Source organism: Kogia breviceps, chromosome 7 (genome assembly GCF_026419965.1).
Source record: "Kogia breviceps isolate mKogBre1 chromosome 7, mKogBre1 haplotype 1, whole genome shotgun sequence".
In the NCBI taxonomy this organism is placed as follows: Eukaryota; Metazoa; Chordata; class Mammalia; order Artiodactyla; family Physeteridae; genus Kogia; species Kogia breviceps.
In genome coordinates, this window is record NC_081316.1 from 23,117,486 (window position 1) to 23,143,680 (window position 26,195).

The 26,195-nt window shown below is 44.5% G+C and overlaps 1 protein-coding gene across 3 annotated transcripts in view; it reads right to left on the reverse strand.

Moving 5' to 3' along the window:
• Positions 1 to 23,840, reverse strand: part of LDLRAD3 (low density lipoprotein receptor class A domain containing 3) — a 253,559-nt gene extending 229,719 nt beyond the window's left edge. Inside the window, exon 1 of one of the 3 annotated variants that reach the window (XM_067039437.1) lies at positions 23,732 to 23,840. In XM_067039437.1, coding sequence (XP_066895538.1) covers positions 23,732 to 23,777 — 46 coding nt within the window. In that variant the 5' untranslated portion in view covers positions 23,778 to 23,840. Of the gene's footprint in view, positions 1 to 19,289; positions 19,348 to 23,731 lie in introns of those variants that run through there. The other 2 variants (XM_059069951.2, XM_067039436.1) reach the window with 2 other exon arrangements.
• Positions 23,841 to 26,195: the final 2,355 nt, after the last annotated feature.

Sequence of the window (26,195 nt, forward strand, 5' to 3'; positions counted from 1 at the left end):
CAAGGTATGCAGCTCGGCTTCCAACATCTGGCTGCCTTCCAGCTGTGCAGAAACATCCAGACGTAAGGCCCTGTAAGCCCCATAGGCTGTATAGAGCCCGGAGCTGAGGCTGGGTCCTTCCCAAGGACAGCCAGGCAGGCAGTGCGGCCCAGGAAGCGATGAATAAATCATGGGTAGAGCCAGACTCTCCCATTGTCCCCCTCGGTGGAACCCAAATGCCCATCGTCATGATCAAAGCTGCTGCCCAGGACTTGAGATTGACTTTGACGGGGCTCATTAAGGCATAAGCTCCTGCAGGGTGGTTTTTCTCCATGGATAATGCCTGAAAATTAGGAAGTAAGTGGCCTGGGAGAACCTGGGACCCATTAACCAGCTAGCCAGACGGAGCTTCCATTAAAAGAGGAAAAAGGGCTGAAAATCTGAAAACCATCCTTGGGCAGCTGTTCAAAGATTCTATTCTGAGTTTTCCAGGAGGGCCTCCGAGGGGTTCACACCTCCCTCTGTGAGGCAGAAGCTCCTCAGATGGGAGTGAGATGGGCCTGGACTGAGGAGGCAGCCCCAGGGCTCGAATCCTGGTTGCTCTGAATGTCGGGGATCCCTGTTTCCCGAGGGGGAGAAACCAGAGCCCCCAGCTGCCACCCTCGGGTAAGGCACACGATTCCACGATGCAGGCCTGCGGATAAAATCACGAAGCTGAGCCGGGGACTGGCGCGCATGCCAGAAGCTCTTAGGAAATCTGTACATCGATACAGTCCTGTCTGTCAGATACCAAATGCTGAGGCTGCGCTTCAGGAATATAAGCACCTGACACAGTCACCAAGTCACAAGACAACCAACGAGGCCCAAGGGGAAACGCAGAAGGGCCTCAACACATCACGACTGTTACTCCAAATAAATAAGCCACCTTCTAGGTTCCAAAGAGCATGTGAACCCCAGCTCTGCGACCTGGCTGTGACGTGACTTTGGCACATCCAACACCTGCAGTATCAGTTTCCTCATCTGTAAAAATGGGAATAATAGTGCCTCTGTCTCCCAGAGACTTTTTATGAGGATCACGTGAGAGATCTCTCATAACGCACCTCCGGCGGGTGTTAAATAAATGTCAGATCTGCCCCCACCATTCTTCTTCCCTCCCTCGTCTCTCCGGCATGTCCCACCCTCCTATGTTCTCAGGAGCCCTCCCCAGTTCCTCTCAACATCGTCAGGGCTCCCTAGAAAACCCTTCCCTAGAGCTTCCCTGGTGGTGCAGTGGTTAAGAATCCGCCTACCAATGCAGGGGACACGGGTTCGAGCCCTGGTCCAGGAAGATCCCACATGCCACGGAGCAACTAAGCCTGTGCGCCACAACTACTGAGCCTGCGTGCCACAACTACTGGAGCCCGTGTGCCGCAACTACTGAGCCTGCACTCTAGAGCCTGCGAGCCACAACTACTGAGCCCACGTGTCACAACTACTGAAGCCCGCGCACCTAGAGCCCGTGCTCCGCAACAAGAGAAGCCACCACAATGAGAAGCCCGCGCACCGGAACAAAGAGTAGCCCCCACTCGCCGCAACTAGAGAAAGCCCACGTGCAGCAACGAAGACCCAATGCAGCCAAAAACAAATAAATAAATTTATAAATAAAAAAAAAAAAGAAAAAGAAAACCCTTCCCTAAACCCTAAACACCCACATTCCTGAACACGGGTCACCGACATCTCCCACGGCCCCCAGCCTCTGCTTCCAGCTTCCTTTCCCCGCACTCACACCTCGGGACAGCACGGCCTCCATCCGCGGTTCCCAAGCGCGCATCGCAAGAACGCCTTGGTCCACTGCGAAGCGGTCAGTGACGAAATTAGAAACTGAAGGAACAACTGCTGCAGCTCTTCTTTGAATCCCATTTAAAGGGCCACCCTGGGTTCTGAGGATGAGCTACTCCTATATTGTATTAAAATCTGATGTCTATTATAAAATGGTGGTGATTTGATAAAAGGTGACTCTTTTTTCATTGTCTTCATTTGATCAAATAAAGGTAGGTGAGGCAACATCGGAAGTCCAGCCTCTTTTGGTTTCTTTTTCATTACTTTACTGGTCCATAAATTCAAGCATGGAAGTCCCCCGAATACGCCCATAAGGGGGGCACAGCTGCCTCCACTTCATCCCCAGCTCAACTTCTTTACCTTAATTTACAAACCCAGCTTCTGCTCTCACCATGCAAGGGAAACTGTTCACTCCAAGGTCTCCAAATCCAGGCCCCTTCCTGCATCAGACAGTCCAGAAAAGGCTGTCCTTACTCAGACATACCAGAGCCTCCAAAAAAAGGCCAACATCAGCGTTTCCAAACAGATCTGATCAAGGCAAAGCCTTCCCAGTGCCAAAATCACATGAGCCCAGGCTCTCACTGGCATCTCTGGTCATCACCACCCCACCCACCAAAGCACGGGCCCTAGAGCTGGAAAAGCACAGGGTCCACAGCCTAGCTCTTACCCAAGTCCAGGCAAGTTGCTTTGTTTCTCTGAGTGTCAGTCTCCTACTAGGTCAAGCCATGATGGTGACAGTCCCTATCACACAGGGATCTTGAGAAGATCTGACAAAATCATGTGTGTAAAGCACTTTCCACAGTGCCTGGGACACAGTAAGTGCCATTAACTGGGTCAGTTAGTAGAAGCAGTCTTCGTAGTAGACATGCCCTCTTCCTAGCTTTATCTCCCACGGCTTCTTGAGACTCCAGCAAAACTATCATCTTTGTGAGTCCCCAGATACACCATATACCTTCCCACCTCTGGGACTCTGCCCCACCAGCCCGAAATTCCAGCCTCACTCCCACCCTTTCCTCCAAGCTCATGTCAGGGACCTCCTTCACAATCCCTGTGTATCCATTGCAGCTGGAAGAAGTGTGGTCCTCCTCTGAACTCGGGCAGCATCTGGTCTGTGCCCCTCTCCTGACTGCATCGCTCTCCCCAGGACCACACGTGCCTTATGCAGACCTATGTGCACAGCTTCCCTCTTGTGCTAAAACTCAATTACTTAAAGTCAGGAGAAGCTCTGTACATCCATCAGTACCTGCCACAGTGCCTTACAAGTAAGTGAACAATAAGTAATTGTTCTAAGAAGTCAGTGATATCATCCCCAATAGATCATTTTAAAATAGGGAAGCAGATGTAGTGTGATGACCTCCTATGTCCGATGCTGAATTTCTTCCCAGAACCAAAGCTAGCAATATTTATATGTATATAAACACACACATCTATATACAGGGCTGTGTGTATATTTATGTACACACACACACACACACAAATATGTTCATCCCCAAATCCCAGGCAATGCAAAAGAACAGTAATTAAAATTCTAATCCTATGAGATTGAAATCCATTGTCTCTGGGGCCCAGCACTTCCTCCACCCCACAATTCCGATTAACTGTCAGTACACGACTCTACTTTGCTCTCCCATTAACATTTACAACTTTGCACTCTGACTTCTGTGTTGTTTTGATGATGTCTTCCTTTGGTTTAGTCTTTACCACATTATTTCCCTCCCTTCATTCAGGTCACCCTTTCCATGTGGCACTGTTATTTATCTATTCTACAAAGCTAGCCATTTACCCTCTGTTTTGTTCCTCATCTCCCTGGGTTTCTGGATCCACTAAATGGCCTTTGTATGGTGCCTTATGTATGCAAAGAACTCAAGTCCAGAGAGAGTTCAATTTCATTCCATTCTGCTCTCTTCCTCCGTCTCTCAAATAAATGAAAATTATTTAAACAGACAAGGGAACAGTCCGTGTGTCTTCCTCTAAATGTACTTAGAGGAAGGGCATTTCTATTTTCAAAATCTTTGAGGCTCTTTGGTTCACAGTAGGAACTCATTTAAAAGGAGGTGCTCCAGAGAACCCAGGAAACTTAATGAACCTCCCAGAAGCAAGCTGTTCATTCCCTTGAAAGAGCAGAGCCAACATGTGGAAAATTATCATCACTCACTTAGTCTGCAGGATGGCCCCATAGGGTGTAGTCACCCTCTTCGACTGAAAAGTGGAAAAAAGGATTCTGTAGAGGCAAAGACTGAGACGAGCCATTTGAACTTGCAGCAGACCTACAATATATCCAGAATTCTCAGGACTCTCCTTCCCGAGTCTACCTTAGTACTGACCCTTCAATATGTCCTAGGTCATGAAGAAGAGTACCCTCTAGAACTTGTAGACAAGCTCAAGTGCGAACTCCAAATACTTGGGTATTTCAGAGCCACCAAACAAAGAAACAAACAAACAAACAAAAAGCTGTTTGAATGTTTCAGAAAGGCCAACAAGGCAAGGGGGAAAACATCTCAGGGAGAGAAAAAAATGGGAAGAATAAATTTTTCAAAGTCAGTGTGAAAACGAGTCAGAAAAACCTAATTTCAGGTTCATGGCTGATGACCAGAAATTTCAGGACTGAAAATGCCAGGTAGACCAAGAGTCCTCATCTCTGTTTTAAGACCATCACCAGGATCACAGTCGTCTCTGGTCGAAAATATTTCCAGTACTCGATAGGCTTAACATAGGCTGCGGTAACAAACTGAAGTTCATACATAAGCAGAAGCTCATACATTCATTCAACAACCGTTCACTGAGCACCCACTTCAGTACCAGCACTGGGCTGGGCACGGGTTGTTCAGACATAAACGACAGCCCCAGCCCTCAAACCCAGCTGCAGAGTATGGATTAGTAAGCAGGTGGTGATGCTGCTGAAGTGCCAGGCACCGGACTTAAGTACCTTGCGTCCATGATCTCGTCCACTCCCCCCAAGAATGCTATGAGGCTGGCGTTACCTCCCTTTTACAGGGAAAGAGCCCACTGAGGCACAGAGAGGTTCTGTAACTGGCCTGAGGTCACACAGCCAGGATGTGAACCCGGACCATTTGATTCAAGAGCCTGCCCCTCTTCTGAGCCGTCACTCCCCCACACCACCATCAGAAGTGGAGTCCGGAAAGTGGTCCCCCAGTGCTCTGCTGGTTTTCTCATCATGGAGCACCCTCAGTCCAGGGATCTCAGCAGCCCTGACAGGGTAAAACACCTACCAAGACAGAGAAGCCCAGAACCGCCTTCGAGACGCTGAGCCATAGGAGCCCCCAGAATCCATGCCGAAAGCAGACATTCAACCCTTCAGCAGAATTAGACCTGATTACCCAGCCCCAAGGCCTGGAGTCCTGGACCTGGAAATTCTTGCCACGCCGACACGGAAGCAGCCATCTCTCACCTGCACCTGTGCCGAATGTCCTTCCCGGTTCTCCATCTATATCCAACTGGGGGACCAGGAGTGGGGGGGTGAGGCGGGGAGGTCTGGCCATAGCCTACCGCACTCCCCTCACTGGTAATCAAGGCAAAGGATACTGAAACCACAGCAAGTTACCACTTTGTGCCCTTGGGAAAACTAATGAAGAACTCAAGTCCAAATATTGGAAGAAATGTGGGGAAGCAGGTGCTCTCATAAACCACTAATGGGAATAGAAATAGATAGCACCATTTCAGAGGGTAAGTTGGCATGATCTAGACAAGCAGAGAATGTGCAAACCCCTTGATCCAGGATTCTACTTCGAGAATATTATGAAGTCCTGCTCTGTGCACAAGGATTTTCACTGCAGTGTGCCTAGTCACGGTCACAGGCTAAATGTCTTACGAGATGAGGGAACAGACTTCAGCATATTCATACAATGGGATACCTGCAGCAGTTTAAAAAAAAACACATCTACATGTGGCAACAGGGATGGACCTCAAAATTAATTACAAGAATAAATGAAAAAGTTAAGTTGCAAAAGTACACACAGAATGATAGCAATTGTGTACACTTTAAAATACTATGCATTGGAGAGAGACACACACGAATGTGGCAAAAGATTAAAACAGAGACAGAAAGGCTATATGCCAACTTGAGGACAGCAGTGGTCTCTGGGCAGAAGAGAAGGTAATGAGATGAGGGACAGTGTTCGAGAGGATCTGTACTACTTTTTTCTTTAAGAAATCTGAATTTATAAGGAAAATGTTAAAAATCTGATAGATCTGTGTGACAGGTACACTAGTATTTGTTATATTATTCTTGGTTTTTTAATGATGTTTGAGAGATTCCAGAATTTAAAGGAATTTAAAAGTATGTATTTTGAAACACCCAGGCTACTCTTATAATCACTGAGGTTTAAGAACCACTCAAGTATAGGGAACGAGCATAAATAAATTAGAAGACCACGTGTGAAGTTTAACATGAACAAAAGCAAGGTAGTGGCAGCCGTTAAGAACTGAGATTATGGAATATTATTCAGCCATAAAAAAAAGAAGGATATCCTGCCATTTGGAATACATGGATGGGCCTTGAGGGTATTATGCTAGGTGAAATATGTCAGACAGAGAAAGACAAACACTGTACGATCTGACCTATATGTGGAATCTTTAAAAAACCCAAACTCATAGAAATGAACAGACTGGTGTTTGCCAGAGGTAGGGGCTGGGATGGGGGGGCGGGTAGAGAAATGGGTGACAGTGGTCAAAAGGTACAAACTTCCAGTTTTATTCTTAATAAGTCCTGGGGATGTAATGTACAGCAATGACAACTATAGTTAACAATACTGTATTATATATTTGAAAGTTGCTAAAGGAGTACATCTTAAAAGTTCTCACCACAAGAAAAAAAATTGTAACTATGTAAAGCGATGGGTGTTAACTTACTGTGCTAATCATTTCGCAATGTAGGCATATATCAATTTATTTTCAGAAGAAGTGAGATTCATTCTGGGTTGGGATTTGAATTATGGGAGGAAAGCTTTCTAGACAAGGAAATTCACTAGTAGAGCCGTGAAGGGTGTATAGGAAGCCTTCTCTGAAAAACTGTACAAACACGGGCATAGCTTAAATCAATAGTTAGACCAGACAGCAAGCAAGGGTACTCACTATAGACATAAGGCTGCATTTAGCTGTGGGAGAAGGAACGAGCTGGGAAACGCTTCTCAGTCAAGCTGGCCAGAACCATTTGCTATAAATCCAGCAAGAAATAGGGATCGCTTGGGCACCAACACCACCTGACAAGAAAGTTAGGGCAAGGGTCATCTGTATCAGTTCAGCCCACTGGCAAGGCAGGGAGGGTGTTCCTGAAGAGGCCTGGGTGCCTGGAGGCCTCATGCTGCTGGGAAGGGCGGGGATGCAGGGTCCACCACTGCAGAGCCCTCTCCGAAGTATCCACTGGGATCTGCAAACCCGACGAAAGCTGAGCGCACAAACGAATTGAGAGCTTTCTTATTATTGATTACTAATGTAGTCTGGTTTCAGCCTTTTTTCTCCCCATAGGTTAACATTTCCCACCCGTCTGAATGGGGGAGGGGCATAGGGGTTTACTCTCCATGTAGCCCTTGTAAATCACTGCTGTAAAATGTGTGGGAAGAGTTAATTTATGGGAAGGGGTGGATTGCAGTGTCTGGCAGACAAGAAGGTCCAAAGCTAAGCAACAGGCCTTAGAACAAAAAGCAACAGTAATGCCAGTGACCAGGTCAGGCACCCAGGGGTCCTGAGAATATCTGCAGAATTCAACAATTGACTTACTGCAAATCGCCAGCTTTTGGTGACTGAAGGCAATCGGGACTAGGTTTGATGGAATTCAGAAAAATGAAGAAATGCTATGTTGTGCCCCAAGTACCAAGGGGAAACATAACACACACATACTGCAAATCTGAATCATTCTGTTTCTTAAGAATTTTCTTTCCAGGTAAGAATTATTCTTCGGGAGCCGTGCCATCCAACAGAACTTTCTGCGATGACGGAAATTTTCTACATCTGAGCTGCCCAATAAGGTAGCCACTAGCCACGTGGGGCCAATGAGCACTTGAAATATGCCTGGTGTGACAGAAGATTTTGATTTTTTATTTTATTTAACCTTAACTAATTTAACTTTAAGTAGCCACATGTGGCAAGTGGATGTCATATTGGAGAGCATCCTTCTTACTGTCTACATAGTATTCTAGCATATTGATGTGATAACTCACCGTTTCTAGGAAGCATTAGCTTCCAGCCTTTCACCATTAAAAGCAATGCTGGCACACACATCCTCATAGCTGAACCTTTGTACTCATTCCATCAGGATAAAGTCCTAGAAGTGGAATTGTGGAGTCAATGGGTAATTACGTTTCTAGGCTTTTCCTACATAGCAAGACCACCCACTTACAGTAACATAGATGTGAACAGAATTTTATCTAACACTAGCTGTTTCCACAAACATGATTCTCAAAGATCCTCAACGACTACCAGGTAAAATCAGACAGGGCAGGGAATAGCAGCCCATATGTATAGACAAAGAAACAAGCTGTGAAAGAGCATGACACTGACTTGGTCGGTTTAGAGGATTTTTACAGCTGACATCAAAGAATACACCCAGCCATTCTGGGATGTTAGACCATTTGTTCTCCCACATCAGCTTAAGGAGGGAAAATGCCAATGTTACATTCACAAGTGAAAAGAGCAGGATATGAAATTATATTCTCTGTATGATCAAAACGACATAAGAATCAAAGAAAATAAAGCAACATGTTAACAGTCTTTAGATCGTAGAACTGTAAGTTATGTTTTTCTAAATTTTTGTCCAAATTTTTACAATAAACTGGAATAATTTTTTAAATAATTTTTAAATAATTAATAATAATTATAATTATTAATAATTATATAATTATTATATATAATAATAATTATAATTATTTAAATAACATTTAGTTATATTTATAATTATTTAAATAATTATTTAAATAATTATAATTATTTAATTATAATTATTTAATAATAATTATAATTATTTAAATATTATTAAATAATTAATAATAATTATTATTTAAATAATTATTAATATTTAAATATTAAAATATAATTTAAATATTATATTTAAATATAAATAATTATTATTAATAATTATTTAAATAACATTTAGTTATATGTTACTAAATATTAAATAACATTTAGTTATATGAGTGAGCAATAATAAAAGCTAAGAGCCTCACATGCATTATCTCACAATATTTCTACATGGGAGGGACCATTATTATCCCTATTTACAGATGAAGACACAGCAGGTTGCAGAAGGTTGAAGAAACCCGGCCAAAGCTGAGGCAGTGAGCTGGGATTTGAACCTAGGCTGGCTCCCCCGAAAGCCTGTATTCCTTTTTTTTTTTTTTTTTAACATCTTTATTGGAGTATAATTGCTTCACAATGGTGTGTTAGTTTCTGCTTTACAACAAAGTGAATCAGTTATACATATACACATGTTCCCATATCTCTTCCCTCTTGCATCTCCCTCCCTCCCACCCTCCCTATCCCACCCCTCTAGGTGGTCACAAACCACCTAGCTGATCTCCCTGTGCCATGCGGCTGCTTCCCACTAGCTATCCACCCTACGTTTGGTAGTGTATATAGGTCCATGCCACTCTCTCACTTCGTCACAGCTTACCCTTCCCCCTCACCATATCCTCAAGTCCATGCTCTAGTAGGTCTGTGTTTTACTTCCGTCCTACCCCTAGTCACTTCATGATTTTTTTTCCTTAGATTCCATATATATGTGTTAGCATATGGTATTTGTTTTTCTTTCTGACTTACTTCACTCTGTATGACAGACTCCAGGTTTATCCACCTCACTACAAATAACTCAGTTTCATTCCTTTTTATGGCTGAGTAATGTTCCATTGTATATATGGGCCACATCTTCTTTATCCATTCATCTGTTGATGGACACTTAGGTTGCTTCCATGTCCTGGCTATTGTGAATAGTGCTGCAGTGAACATTTTAGTACATGACTCTTTTTGAATTATGGTTTTCTCAGGGTATATGCCCAGTAGTGGGATTGCTGGGTCGTATGGTAGTTCTATTTGTAGGTTTTTAAGGAACCGCCATACTGTTCTCCATAGTGGCTGTATCAATTTACATTCCCACCAACAGTGCAAGAGTGTTCCATTTTCTCCACACCCTCTCCAGCATTTATTGTTTCTAGATTTTTTGATGATGGCCATTCTGACCGGTGTGAGATGATATCTCACTGTAGTTTTGATTTGCATTTCTCTAATGATTAATGATGTTGAGCATTCTTTCATGTGTTTGTTGGTAATCTGTATATCTTCTTTGGAGAAATGTCTATTTAGGTCTTCTGCCCATTTTTGGATTGGGTTGTTTGTTTTTTTGTTATTGAGTTGCATGAGGTGCTTATAAATTTTGGAGATTAATCCTTTGTCAGTTGCTTCATTTGCAAACATTTTCTCCCATTCTGAGGGTTGTCTTTTGGTCTTCTTTATGGTATCCTTTGCTATGCAAAAGCTTTTAAGTTTCATTAGGTCCCATTTGTTTATTTTTGTTCTTATTTCCATTTCTCTAGGAGGTGAGTCAAAAAGGATCTTGCTGTGATTTATGTCATAGAGTTTTCTGCCTATGTTTTCCTCTAAGAGTCTGATAGTATCTGGCCTTATATGTAGGTCTTTAATGCACTCTGAGTTTATTTTTGTGTATGGTGTTAGGGAGTGTTCTAATTTCATACTTTTACATGTACCTGTCCAGTTTTCCCAGCACCACTTATTGAAGAGGCTGTCTTTTCTCCACTGTATATTCTTGCCTCTTTTATCAAAGATAAGGTGACCATATGTGTGTGGGTTTATCTCTGGCCTTTCTATCCTGTTCCATTTATCTCTATTTCTGTTTTTGTGCCGGTACCATACTGTCTTGATTACTGTAGCTTTGTAGTATAGTCTGAAGTCAGGGAGCCTGATTCCTCTGGCTCCATTTTTCGTTCTCAAGATTGCTTTGGCTATTCGGGGTCTTTTGTGTTTCCATAAAAATTGTAAAATTTTTTGTTCTAGTTCTGTAAAAAATGCCAGTGGTAGTTTGATAGGGATTGCATTGAATCTGTAGATTGTTTTGGGTAGTAAAGTCATTTTCACAATGTTGATTTTTCCAATCCAAGAACATGGTATATCTCTCCATCTATTTGTATCATCTTTAATTTCTTTCATCAGTGTCTTGTAATTTTCTGCATACAGTTCTTTTGTCTCCTTAGGTAGGTTTATTCCTAGATATTTTATTCTTTTTGTTGCAATGGTAAATGGGAGTGTTTTCTTAATTTCACTCTCAGATTTTTCATCATTAGTGTATAAGAATGCCAGAGATTTCTGTGCATTAATTTTGTATCCTGCTACTTTACCAAATTCATTGATTAGCTCTAGTAGTTTTGTGGTAGCATCCTTAGGATTCTCTATGTATAGTATCATGTCATCTGCAAACAGTGACAGCTTTACTTCTTCTTTTCCGATTTGGATTCCTTTTATTTCTTTTTCTTCTCTGATTGCTGTGGCTAGAACTTCCAAAACTATGTTGAATAAGAGTGGTGAGAATGGGCAACCTTGTCTTGTTCCTGATCTTAGTGGAAATGGTTTCAGTTTTTCACCATTGAGAACAATGCTGGCTGTGGGTTTGTCAGCCTGTATTCTTAGCTACGACATAAGTGCATCTCAAACTTGAACGTGAGCCATAGTCACCCGAGGATCTTGTTTAAATGCAGATTCTGATTCAGGTGATGCTTGATGCTGTTTGCCTGGAGGCCACTTTTTGAGTAGCAAAGCTCTCCACCATAATCCCATGACAAGACTACCTTCTTAAAGGAGCAAATACACTATACTGAACCAGGAAAATGTTTTCTAATAATTTAAATAATATCAATGCTTACTAAGATATAAAAGCAAAAATAGATTTGTCTTCTCAATCACTTTTGCAGTCTCCTTTTCTATCCATATGGCAGGGCTTAAACTGCTCTTGTAAACTCCCACCCACAGACGCTGGTGTCAGACTAAGCCCAACTAGAAGCTTTATCAACCTTCTCGTCTCATTAGCAGGGAGGATTTTATCCCCAAAGCTTCCGTTAGCAAACACTTCCACAAACCCATGGAGCAGGTGTGTGGAGAAAAGGCCCCTGGGGTGTCCTGAGGAAGCAGCCGGTCTTACCCACCACCCCTGACGGCAGATTCTCGTTGCCGAGTCACCAGCACATTTTAGATTTGGTGTTCCCTATTCCCATGGACCTTTCTTTGAAACATTAAAATTAGGTACTCTCTAAATATTTTAACCTTCCAAAATTTGGCAAGCACTTGCTAATCTTATCTTAAAGAACCTTCAACATTCTTTATGTTCCTAATTCTTCATGTCCTTTTACATGGCATTATCAGATACTTGTTTAATGAAACTTTTGCAATTTGTAGTAACCCTGTTTATCTACTTTAATGCTTAATGCTATGCAATTACTTATCTGATACCACGAAAGTAGCCCTTGCATATAGGATTTTATTTCCCTAACTTTTCACTCTATGTCTTTTGGATTTTACTATGTCTCTTACAATGAATAGATGGGTAATTTTTTTTCCGCAAGAGTTAGTGACATTTTGTTGTACACTTAGTCTTATAATTAATGTATTTCTATTACCCTCCACTTTCCTCTAAGATTACATTGATTGATGCACTTCCTTCCTTGAATCATTTGTGTGGTTTCAGTAGCAAACTTTTATTTCCTTTTAAATTAGACCAGAAGATAAATTTAATTTTCTTATTGTTTAATGTTTTCAACACTGATATTTTATAAGAGAACTGCTTTCACTTTTTCCTCGCAGTAACTTCTCATGTTCCTTAAACTGTGTAAACTCCCCTCAAATGGAATTAAGATGCACAGCAGTTTTCATTCACCTGTCAGAAAACCGTTTACACGCCACATGCTAGACTCCCAATTGTCTAATTTATCACCTGATTTTACAATTGCTATAATCCATCTCCCTCTCAAAGCCCTCTCTCTTTTTGTCATTTTTTTTAAGCCACAGGTGTCTCTGGTAAAGATCTCTGCAGGTCTTTAAAGCCAAATGAGACTGTTTCAAAATCTAGAGAAGAAACAATGTGTCCCAAAGTGCAACATCTAAATTTCATTCTTCCCTCAACTGCTTCTCTTCTTCAAAGTCACAGTCACTTATCTTTAGTGATCACCTCCGTGCCTTCCAGGTAACTTACAGTAAACCTTATTGTGTGACAGACACTAAGCCAAGCCCTGACTCAGGTGCTGGACTGTAAAACAAATCAGATGGACATCAAAGAACACGACAGACCCCAACCCGCCTCATGGAACTTGAATCACACAAGAATGGGAGAGTTCTTTCTTCAGTTCAAGATTATTGCTGAGTTACATTTTATGGGTACTTTCAAAAGGTCCTGAGATTGCCCCCTCAATGCTGGACAGTGTTCCCTTCCCTGAACATATAGTCCAATTCCTGATCCACTTCAATTCCTCTGGTATGTTCCTTATTCAACAACGGAGCATCCTTATTATATTTTTGATATCTGTTAGCTTTTCTTGGATTGTCATTATCATCTACTTGGGCAACATAAATTAACTGTGGGCATGTTAAATCTTCCCCTACCGCATCGCTGCTGTCCTTCATAGGTTCCACAGATGTTTAACGTTTCTCTACAACATTTACAAGGTTAATGCAATCTTTAATTAATACAGAATATTCCTGATACGAGTCATTCTTTCCAACTTTATCTCTTTTACAGTAATTAGCAACCATTCTTTCCAGTCCTGCTACACCAGGCCCCAGCCAGCTGGGCTCCCTCCTATCATACCTTTTAATCAAACTTTTATAAAGTCTGCTTTTGAAACTTCCATTCAGTTCTGTTCTGGTTTCTCTTAGCATCAACTGTTTTTTACGGCTTTGGATTTTTTTTCTGATGAAACACCCTATGCTGCTAATCACTCTTTCATCGTCCCCAAACTCCCCCATCTTATTTTTATAATAAAAAAAAAAGTTAAATTTAGCACTTTCCAAACCAATGGAGAGGCTTTTTTTCAACTGACTGTGGAGCTACAAGTGTGAGGAGGGCTCACTCCTCAGCCATGTCCAATTAGTTTAATGACTCTTGGAGAACACTGCCCTGATTCAAGGCAAAAGCTGAAGGAAAATGTTCCTGTAAGGCCATCAAAGACAGCGTACTTGTGATATCCCTAGAGCTAACTTTACTGGGCCTTATAATAACGAGAAGGGATTTTTAATGCAATAAAGTTACACACCATTTATGTTTTCATTTCTCTCTGCCAACAGACACACGAGTGTCCCACATGGAACACTGGCATCTTGGGTCCGCACGTCTTCTAAATCAAGTTATTCATACAGGCCATGTCCCTCCAGCACCCAGTTCCTGAAGGCCTGTTCCAGAGTCAGCTAACCGGCTGCCCTCCCTCTTTGCTGCGGCCTCCCTCCAGGCCAGAAACAACCCTGTCTTTAGATTGTGCTATGTCGCCTGTCAAAAATCACAGTTGGATTTGAGCACCTGCAAATTCACCCAAATTACAGTCTTCTGGTATCACAATGACTCATTAAAAAGAGAAACAGTTTTCAGGAGAGAACTTGGGAGTGAGGGTTTGGAGCTGTGAGGCTCATTCTGGCCTGCCTGTAGTTATTAACGCTTTTCAGACCTGCAGCGTTACTTCCACACAAGACTGGACCTGCTGCCCACGAGAGCCCCTTGGTTTGAGGTAACAAGATGGGGCAAATTCTTGCCAGCTACGACTTCTTTCTGGTACAGTACATTATTAACATTTCAGCTTCCACAATAAATAACATCAATGACTAGTTCAGAAAAAGTTCTCTCATGTGTGAACTATACAAGCTTAAGCGCAAGAGTGAGAAAGTAAGAAAAAACTTAGATTTTTCTTTTTATATGAGGCATTATAATCAGCACTATAGTTCTGCCTTAAAAATCTATTTCTAGACTTTGTAAACAGTGGGCCCTTCTTTTTGGCACCCAGCACTATTTGAGGGCAGTACTGACCAAAAAGAAATTGCTTTTGGTTGGTATTCCAACAAAATATTTCCATCAAAGGGGGGAAAAAAATTCTCCATCATGAATATATTCAAAGGCAAGTCTCATGGTGCAGAAATAATTTGTTTATTGTTGTTATTGTTTCTTTTAATAAAGGAAGCCTCTACAAAGACTAATTTAAATGCCTATAAAGACAAGTCCTCCATTGGGGGGGAAAGCAAAATGTCAGTTTCAATCGGCCAAGGACAGGCCACTTGAATAAAATCAACTTGAGATAGGCCCCGACCAATGGCTCTCCAACAGATCATTCTATCCAACATAATAAGCACGGACTCAATACTGACACCACTACCCAGTGATGGAATTCTCTAGCACAAGCTAGGGACTACACCTCCTTCTTCCAACACACGTGAACTTGAGTGTCTACTCAGTGCCAAAGCAGTAGAGCCAGTGGTCAAGAGCACAGGTTTAAGTTGTGCAGACCTACATGACAATTCTGAAACCACCTCATACTGGCTGCGGCCTTGGGAAAATTCCTTAGCCTTCTAGTTTCCCCATCTCTAAAATGGCAGAGCATACCACCCACCTAAATGAACTGCTGTGAAAATGAAATAAGATTCATCAGCATGGGAGGCATGAAAAAAATTACGGTATTGACATATACCAGATGTTTTTAAAGCTGTTTTTAAAAGAATGGGTAGTTATATAAGAACTAAAAGAAAGATGGCCAAGAAGACACATACCTTTGGTATTGGAACATCTCCGAAATCAGGATGTGCCTAATTCATCTTTAATACTGTAACATCTCTGAAATCAAGATGTGCCCAACAGCATCTTATGAGAGCACAGGGTAAGCAGAAGCTGTGATCTATTGGTCACCGGCAGTGCCTGGGTGAACTTGGTCACAGCCGCTGATGTGCATTATCAGTTCCGTCCAGTTTTGTACATTGCTGGTAATGCAGTGGTGGAATTTACCTGCTATTCAGAATGTCTTGTAAAAGATGACACTAAAATTTTGCAATGAAATAAAAAATTATTGCGTATACAAAAAAGCAAGGAAACTGCATAAATTTGAAAATAGGGAAACAAATATCTGTCATTGGAGAAAGACTAAAATTCCATATTTTCTTGCAAAGCATAAGCCAAACACCTTAAAGGAAGGTGCTTGAAGACATCCAGAAACAGCTGAAACCATACCACATTTTGTTTCTGAGATAGAGGCAAAAGGAGTGCCATTCACGAACTGAGAAAGTGAACTGCAAGTGAAGTTGAGTGAAAAGGCCAAATGCTTTGGAATAACTGGAAGGTCTAAACAACAGGAGGCAGGTGTGACCAATTCAGATAACTCAAAGTAGAACTGACAAAATTCAGTCTTTAAATTAAAAAAGCAAGTCAAAAAACTACAAATATAGGGCTTCCCTGGTGGCGCAGTGGTTGCGAGTCTGCCTGCCGATGTTGGGGACACGGGTTCATGCCCCGGTCTGGGAGGATCCCACGTGCCGTGGAGCGGCTGAGCCCGTGAGCCGTGGCCGCTGAGCCTGCGCGTCCGGAGCCTGTGCTCTGCCACGGGAGAGGCCACAACAGTGAGAGGCCCGCGTACCACAAAAAGAAGAAAAAAAAAAAAACTACAAATATAGACAAGTATAAGCTCATTAAACTCTATGGGCACACAAGGACTAAACTGATATATACCAGACAGTTAATAGTAATTTGAAAAAGAGGAAAGAAAGGTAAACAGGGTGAAGAGAGATTTTAATGTTTTATTTTAATGACTTCTATTGTGCTTGAAATTTTTATAGTGAGCATATATTCGATGCATTTTTTTTTTTTTTTTTTTTTTTTGCGGTACGCGGGCCTCTCACTGTTGTGGCCTCTCCCATTGCGGAGCACAGGCTCCGGACGCGCAGGCTCAGCGGCCACGGCTCACGGACCCAGCCGCTCCGCGGCATGTGGGATCTTCCCGGACCGGGGCACGAACCCGTGACCCCTGCGTTGGCAGGCGGATTCTCAACCACTGCGCCACCAGGGAAGCCCTCGATGCATTATTTTTGTAATGTTTTTAATTCAGGAAGATTACAACAAAATGATACACGTACAGTCTTGGCACCCTGCCAGGTAGAGTAACCCTCCAGTGAGTGGCAGCCTAGACCCCACAAAAGAAATAAGAAGTATGACATATACATTTAACATATGATCCTAGCCCTTAAGGAGTTTACAAGCTAGTAGGATTAGAGACTAAAAGAGGTAAGAGAAATATATAAAGACATGTATATATACATACACCAAGATATGTGTGTATGTGTATATATATATATACATATACCAAGGTATGTATATTATACATATATACACATATTTATCATATACAGTATATGTAGTACGTACATATATGTGTCTGTAGGTAGTAGGATAAGATAAAGAAGGTTGTTGCCTAAAGCCACAGAAGAAATGTCTCATTAGAATCTCATAAGCCTAGAGCTTAAAGAGCCTTAGAACACCAACAGATGTACCCCAACATTTTATCTGGATAGCTAAAGCTAAAGAAGCAAGCTAGGACATGTGTCATCACCTCTGAAACCTGATCAAGAATGACCCATCCAACTTGGAGGGCATTATACTCAGTGAAAGAAGTCAGACAGAGAAAGATAGATACTGTATGACATCACTGATATGTGGAATCTAAAAAATACAACAAACTAGTGAATATAACATAAACGAAGCAGGCTCACAGATGTAGAGAACAAACTAGTGGTTACCAGTGGGGGGGCAATATAGCGGGAGATACATACACTACTGGGTGTAAGACAGGCTCCAGGATGTATCGTTCAACACCGGGAATATTGCCAGTATTTTGTAATAACTTTAAATGAAAAGTAACCTTTAAAAATTATATAATAAAAAAATTTTAAAAAGAATGACCCATCCACTAAATATTTCCAATGACCGGATATCCACTTTTGCCAAGGCCTTGTGACATCCACACAGCTTTTTTCCCACGAAGGCTGTGCATCCATCCGTATATCTCACATTTAGAAACCCCTCCAAAACCCCACTTTCGGGAGAAGTGTCTCAGCCCTTCCCAGATCACGACAGAGGTAAACAACCCCATTTCCTTCACTGGATCATTTAATCCAAGAACAAGTTCTACGCAGCTCTGCTCCCCTACAGCACAGAGCTGGTACCGCACTAGTGAACAGCCAAATAAAGGGTCAAGAAGAGTTTTCGAGTTACCCAGAGACAAAAGGGAAAACAAGGGTCGCCTGCTGGGGAAGCTAGGGCTCTTCCCTGGAGAAGCCTTTTGGAAGAGGGCGTGTGCCCCAGGGAAGATAACGAGCACTTCTCCCCTTCAAACCCAGCGCCCCTCGATTGGTACATCCTTTATTCCCGCGAATTCACACACAAAAGAAGGCAGCAGCAGACAATGCACTTCGCTGGTCTGAAGAGAGGAAGAAGCAAAAAACTCAAGGAAGACTGGCCACCGAACAAAGGAGAAGGACAGCTGCGAGGCAAAGTGTCTTAAAGGAATGCGTGAGTTTACAAAGTGACGCAGAGTGTAACTTTCCAAAGACTTCAGAGAAGAAAGCGGAAGATGACAAATTCTCCAAAACCAACTGGCTGCTAGTACAGAGGATGCCCCCCCACTCCCGCCCACCTGCAGAAGGAACTCAAGTTATAAAAGCTTTTGAGGGGAAGGAGGAGGGACTCATGGGGTGGGAATGGGAACTGAGAGAAACAATGACTGTCCGTAGCGCAGAGACAGGAGGACTTCCAGGGTAAGATTTCAACAGACAACTCCCAAGGCAAACTTTCAGACAGCTTCTCCTCCAGCTGCCTGCGCTAGTGAACCTCCCAAACTTAACAGTTTATTCAGGGAGCCGAGTGGCTTCTGGTGTCACCCGCCACCTGCCTTTTACCTGCTTTCTCAGCCTGTCACTCCCAAGGGAACCAATTTCACAATCTCCAACGTTACCCACTTTCACTATGGCACAAGAGGGAAACGGGAGGGAAAGGTCAGTGCTGAGGGTGTTTCTACATAAAAATGTATTTTCACACTGAACTTGCGGGGTTGCAGAAACAGAAAGCAGAACCTGATGACTAAGACACCCTCGGGAGGAGGATGCCATCCTGAACTACTACATCTCAAAGACACTCTCAGGATGAGCAGGCAAGAATGCTCAAGATGTATGGCGAGGGGACACTCACACCAGACCAGGGGGTCTCAACTGGGGTACTCAAGTGGGGGTGATTTTTGCCCCCGGGGGGCATTTGGTAACAGCTGGGGACGTTGTTCGTTGTAACAACTGGGGGAGGCTGCTACTGGCGTCAAGGACCAGGGACACTGCTAAATATCCTACAATGCACAAGACAGCCTCCATAACAAAGAACTCTCCGGCCCCAGTGTCAACAGCACGGAGGGGGAGACACTTCCCTAGACTAACCCCATCCCTGCATCCATCTCCAGAAACCCTAACAATCCTACCTGAAATAAACATTTGCCATCCCTCTGACTGGGCAGTGACCGTGTCACAAAAGTCCACGTATCCTGTAAGCAAGAGTAAACATCAGGCAGATGTGACACCCAAATGCTGCATCCTCAGATGTTCTCCCAGTAAACACTTTTAAGGGCGCTCCTCAGGACCCAAGAAAGTAGATTCTTTCACAACAATTACAATGAAAGAAAGACAGACAGACACACACACACACACACACACACACACATACACACACAGGAGCTGTCATCTTAAAAATCTCCCCAATTGTCAGGTAGAGGCAGAGGCAAAAATAGCTGCACAGTTAGGATGGCCCACGCGATTCCAAAATATTCCAGAGAGAGAAAGAAAGGGGGGAAGAGAACAAACAGGACAACCCCACAGCCAAAACCAGATTTGCCCCCAGGGCTAACTCATAGCTAAAAACAATTCAATCACTCTGAGTCATCCATGATATACAGCATCTTTTATTTTTTAATTGTAAAATATGATAAATGTATAAGAAAGGGGAAATAAATGTAAGTATTGAACTTAATGAATGAAAACAAACCCCCATGCAACTACAACTCAGGTCAAGAAATGGAACTACGTCCAGTGGTAACTCCCTGCCAGGCGTGTCTCTCCCAGGCACAGAGCAAAAATACGGGTCCTATTTTGAAAGTGCCATTTTTACTCAAGGACTGGGATTTATTTCATTTTATTTTTTTTTATTTATTTATTTTTGGCTGCATTGGGTCTTCGTTGCTGTGCACAGGCTTTCTTTGGTTGCAGCGAGCAGGGGCTACTCTTCATTGCGGTGTGTGGGCTTCTCACTGTGATGGCTTCTCTTGTTGCGGAGCACAGGCTCTAGGCGCGTGGGCTTCAGTAGTTGTGGCTCGCGGGCTCTAGGGTGCAGGCTCAGTAGTTATGGCGCACAGGCTTAGTTGCTCTGTGGCATGTGGGATCTTCCCGGACCAGGGCTCGAACCCATGTCCCCTGCACTGGCAGGCAGATGCTCAACCACTGCGCCACCAGGGAAGTCGCTGGGATTTATTTTTATGTATTTACCACAAATACCAACTGCTGTGACTGCAAAGTGAACAGATTTGGGAAGGGGGGCTGTTTATGGAAACAAGCTCATGGATTGTTAATTCACGAAAGCACATGGGGGAAAGGCATGGAAGGATGCCTAGAAACAGGGGGGAAAGCCCAGATTGTGGCCCAAGAGAAACTTGAGTCAGAATCTGGCACCCTGGGCACAGATGACCTCTCAGGAGCTACAAAATGACTTCCCGTCACATGATATTATCGGAAAAATTCAACGAGATCATGTGTTTCAATGGCGAGCAAAGCACCTCATACACAGGAGACAGTCCGCAAATACTGGGTTCCCTTTCCTCTCCTTGCCCATGAAAAGATGCAAGGTTGAAAAGGCCATGACTTTCATAGATTATGTGATTAGAAACCATCCTAATCCCCAAATTCTCTAAACCGGTTCACAAAAGTGACGATACAAGCCCACTTTCAAGTTACCCAGGTGACTTTAACAAAGAGGCATCTAAACCAGTCCTGGAGGCCCAGAATGTACCGTCCTCCCTCCCCTACTGGCTCATATCCCTGTCTCTCCCTCACTTATCACAAGGTGAAAGGCCTAAGTGGGCTGTCAGGAAAAAACACCTCACACCCCAGTAGGGAGCCTGCATCCATCTCTTTGAAGACGAAAAGCAACAAGGTGTGTTTATTTGTACTTGGTGCACACGGCCTCATCCACCAGCCTGGGCGGCACAAAGCGACTCAGTTCATTAAAAATAATAATAATAAAACCCACAGCTCACACCACTAAGCAGATCTCTCCAGGAGAAAAGGTCAACACCCACACTCCTGGGTACACATGGGGGAAATCAAGCCTTTTCATAGATAGTGTCAGGGAGTCCCTAAAAGGTCAGCCAGGAAGGAGGTGAGCTGTCTGACCCCCTCAGGGCCTGGCCACCATTAGACATGCCTCACCATCCACACACTTAAACCCACGGAGCCCACCACGGGAAGGAAAGCTGGGTATCAGATGGGCTGAGCCTTTCTCACAGGCTACAGTAAAAAATAATAGCGCTCAAAATCGATGCTTCACTTCCCTTAACACAAACAATAAAAACAAAGGAAGAAAAATACATACACAAACACATGAAGGCGTCTGAGAAGGTTCCTGAAAAACAAAGGCCTCCAGATTGCTCTAGAAATGTCAGTGGCCTTTCAGACCTACAAAGACCCGGAACTCAGACTAGGGCTCCACTCTGACCCCAGGTTTCTTTACAGACTATCAAAAGAAGACAGAAGTCAAAAGCACCAGCTTTTATAATCTCTCTTGTTCTATCAACTTCCCCAAAGAGGATTGAGCTGTAGGATATGGGATAGAAGGGCAGGGTCCCTGGCCCACTATGAACCCCAAACTGAACCACCACGCAGGCTTCAGGAAAACTGACCAGCCCTGTTTCTGGTAACACTTCAGGTCAAAGTGGAATCCCTGCTAGAAGGATGATGCTTAATGTAACAGGAAAGAATGCATACACCCCAACCTGCCTAGAAGTTTCTAAACCAACAACTAACGTAAAGGTGAGACAAAACCACACAAGCTCAATGACCACAAATAACAGAAAACTACCACCTGGGACAGCTAGGCATTCTGGGACAGCACCCGCCTCCATTCTTCCCTCCCCATTACGACTACTTTATTTATTTTAGCCCCATTTTATACGTACACACACATATTAAGTAACCCGTGCTGACCAGAGAAAGACAAAATTAACTTTACAGTTATTTTTACAGAGTTGGAGACTCAACCAAAGCAACCCAGTACTAACTGGGAGATGCAATAAATAACACTTTCTACTGGGCCTCAGGCAGCTCTCTGAGGACAAACACAAGACCTGGCTTCCAGACTGTCCTGCTTGGGTGTTATCAGGGGACACACCAGGGCAATGCAAATTGAGAGCATGAATCTAGGCAGGTCTTTGTGTCTGAAATGTCCTGGAAATCTGCCTGTTCTAACAGCCTCCAAATAATCATTCACCCCTACCCGTGAGTGCCAGTGCCCCCGTGGAACTCTCTCCCTGTGGTGGCCCAATAGTTCAGGAGAAACAAGGCACTCTGACCCAGACCTGGTTAAAAATCCACAGCAGCCACCAGCATTCCACCCTCACTAGAAGCCACAGCAAACCCACAGACATCTAAACGGGAGTCTCCAGGAGTGGGGATGATGTCATAGGTCTGAGAGTGGGGGAAGGCTACCCAGTGGATTCTGAGGATGGCCAGAACCAGGGACTTCAAGGAAGGAGGAGGATTTCTCTTTCCAAGTGCACACCTGGCAGGGAGGGGGAAGTTCAGAATTAAGTGAGTCTCCACTTCCCCAACAAACACACCACCAAAGGCACCTCCACAGCAAGTAGCTAGAAGCATCTGGGAGAATCAGGCATTAATTAGACACGTGGATGGCACCGACGTCAGGCAAGCCAGCTTCTGCTGAAGAAAGTTCACTGGGCCCTGTCACCTACTTTTCTGGGCATCAGCTGCCCAGAAATAAACATCAAGGGGCCAAGGGCGTGGCGACCCTAGGAGGGGCAGCTGACAGCTGTGGCCGGCGGGCAGAGGCAGGGGAAGGGCTCCAGGCTGGAATTCGGAGCGCGCCCACATCAGCAGAAAAGTTCCCTGGAATAGCAGGCTGCTCCTGGGGACCTCAGGATGCACATGCTACGGCAATGCCAGGTTCAAAGGGCCTGCAGATGAAGCCCGGATCCTCTCCCAGGGCATCTCACCACTGTAGGTCGAGTGGGGGTAATAAGATGATTTAAATAAATGTCCTGCTCCCAGTATCAATGGGAAAGATTAATAATTCCCAGGTCCGGCCCTGCTTCATCTCTCTTTGCCCAAACCAAACACAGTCCCAGGGAGGAATGGAAGGAAACGGCGATTACCGCTCGCCCTGCGGTCCAGGTAGGAAACTGAGGCACGGGGGTGCACACAAGAGACCCCAAAGAGGCCCTGGGGAGGCTAGCACAGGACGGGGCACCCCGCGTCTGGGATGATGGGATCAGGGAAGCGTTCTCTCCCCTCCCCTCCCTTCCTCCTTTCCCCTACACAACACACACACATACATAAGCACGAACTCTCCAGCTACGCCCAATCAGGGCAGCTGCCGGGCTCCCTAGAGCCGGACTGCACACAAAGCCCCGCCCGTGCACACACCACACAGCACAAGCCGGCGCGCACGCCCACACAATAGGACGGCGCGCACCCCGCCGCGGCCCCTCGCCGGGGTCCCGGCCAGCCCGGCGCCGGGGTCCGCCCTCCGTGCACACCCGCGCCGGGAGACGCAGCTCGGGCAAGAGGAGGGGACACGATAGCAGCCCAGCCGCCGCGTCCCGCGCCCCGAAGAAAGTTCGCCGGACGCCCCCCGACTCACCCGCGGCGCTGCTCAGCAGCAGGCACAACGGCCCCAGCAGCCACATGGCGCGGCCGCTGCTCCCGCAGCCCGGCGCCGTCGCTGCCCCCGCGGCCTCGGCGCTGACCCCGCCCCTCGCCGCGCCGGCCCCGCCCCCCGCTGTCCCTCCTCCCGCCCGCCCCGCCCTCCTCGGCCAGGCCGGCCCCGGCCCCGCTCCGCGAAGTTTTGCGAGCGTCCCGGCTGCGCGCCGAGCCCGTGTCCTGCCCAGAGTGTCCAGGTTCGGAGAGGCCGCGGAGGGTCCGGCCCTGGCGGCCTCTCGCCGCCAACCCCCTGTGGCTGCGAAGATCGAGTAATAGCCCGAGCTCTGTTCTTGCCTTCTCTTTCTCTTTTTCCTCCCCCTTTTGCTCCTCCATCCTCTGAGGATGCCGCGCTCACCGTCTCCTCCTCAGTCCCAAACTTGGATTCTTTACGGAGCTACAAAATGAGTTTACTCCAGGGAGGGAAAGAAAAACTTGGAAGAAAGGGCCAAATATTATGAGGAAAATAATAATAATAATAATAATAATAAATATATATATACACACATATACGTATGTATTATTTTTAGTAGCTAGAGTGGAATACGGCGAGTGCTCCTCAAACTTAGATGCATCCGACGCACCGGGAGTATGACTCAGAAGGTATGGGGTGGAGCCTAAGATTCTGCTTTTCTAACAAGCTTTTACGTGATTTGGAAGCTGATGGTGAACCACACGTGGAGTAGGCACACAGCATTGTCCTGTGCTTTATTTCCTCTGGATCTTGTCTACCTAGACCAGGGGAACTTTGGGTCCCAATTTGCAGAAAAGGAAAGTAAATGTGAAAGTAGAAGCCCCAATACAGAAAGAACGGTTGCTCCAGTGCAGTTGGGGCTCCAAGACAGCACTGGTGACAGTTCTCAAAAAATTTAGATGGAGGAAGAATCAATGACACTTTCGTGCTCCACTCTCCAGCCCCTCGCCTCCCCAGAAAACAACCAAAGCAAAAACAACAACAACAACAAACCGAATGCAAGTAATCCCCCAAAACTGGAAATATCCATCAACTAAGGAACGGATAAACAAATTGTGTTCTTATCACCTAATGCAACAACACGAATGAATCTCAAAAGCTGCTAAGAGAAAGAATCCAGCCTCCAAGGGTACATTCTGTATGATTTCATTTTAAAAAAAAAATTTTTTTTTTAATGTGGACCATTTTTGAAGTCTGTATTGAATGTGTGACAGTATTGCTTCTGTTTTATGTTTTGGGTTTTTTTTGGCCCTGTGGCATGTGGGACCTTAGCTCCCCGACCAGGGATCAAACCCGCACCCCCTGCATTGCAAGGCGAAGTCTTAACCACTGGACGGCCAGAGAAGTCCCCTATGATTCCATGTATAAGCCGTGAGGTGTGAGGGCAAGGGAGCGAAACAAAACTCTAGGGACCAAAATCAGATCAGTAGTTATCAGGGTCTGGCCTAGGGGAGAGAATGAGTGCAAAGGGGAGCAAGGGAAACTTCTGAGATGGTGGGCTGTCCTGCACTGTGATTATGGTGGTGGTTACACAACTTTATACATTTGTCGAAACAGAGAACTACATCCCTAAAACCCACACCTAAAACAAGTGAATTTTACTGTATATAAATCGTACCCGTTTGGAGGAGCAAGGAGGGTGTGGGGGCTGGGACTGTGGGTGAGGGAGCTTGTAGATAGGGTGACCACATGAGATTTCGGATGCACTGGACACAACCTGCAGGATACTGAAATTCAATGCCGTTGCTTTTCAATGATCTGTTCTAGTCTGGAAACATGAAGGCTAAAGTTGAATCAGGTCAAAATTTAAAAATACCAGTGACGGTTCAAGGTAATGAGAAAATGTGAGGCGATGTAGGAGAGTTGAGCAAGTTCCATATTACAAAGGAGTTTGTCAAGCATGGAAAACATAAACAAATTCTCCAAAAGATTTAGCATCTGGGGGTCTTATCCTGGGATCCATGAAACACTAGGGAGCTCATCTCATAAGCTTCAAAGAGTTTTAACACCCCCCCCCCAAATTTCATGCATATTTCAGGGGTGTGTATGTGCATTTTTCCAGGAAGCATGTCGGAATGAGGCCCCTGGCCTCTGATAAAGATACACAAGAAGGCAAGTAATTTCTCCTACAGCTACTCATTTTCCCCCAAACATTAGGAATATGGAAGATGAATGGATCTGACCCAGGACCATCTTTCTTGTTTCCTCGTGTTACTTTGGGTACATGAACTTCAACTCTGGATTTAGTGTGCCTGGCTTGCTTTCTGTCTCTCTGTCTCTCTCTGTCTCTGTCTCTCTATCTCTGTCTCTGTCTCTCTCTCTGTTTCTGTCTCTGTCTCTCTCACACACACACACACACACACACACACACACACACACATTTCTTTTATATATATGAATATCTTTGAAATCTTTCCAACAATGTAAAGCTCTC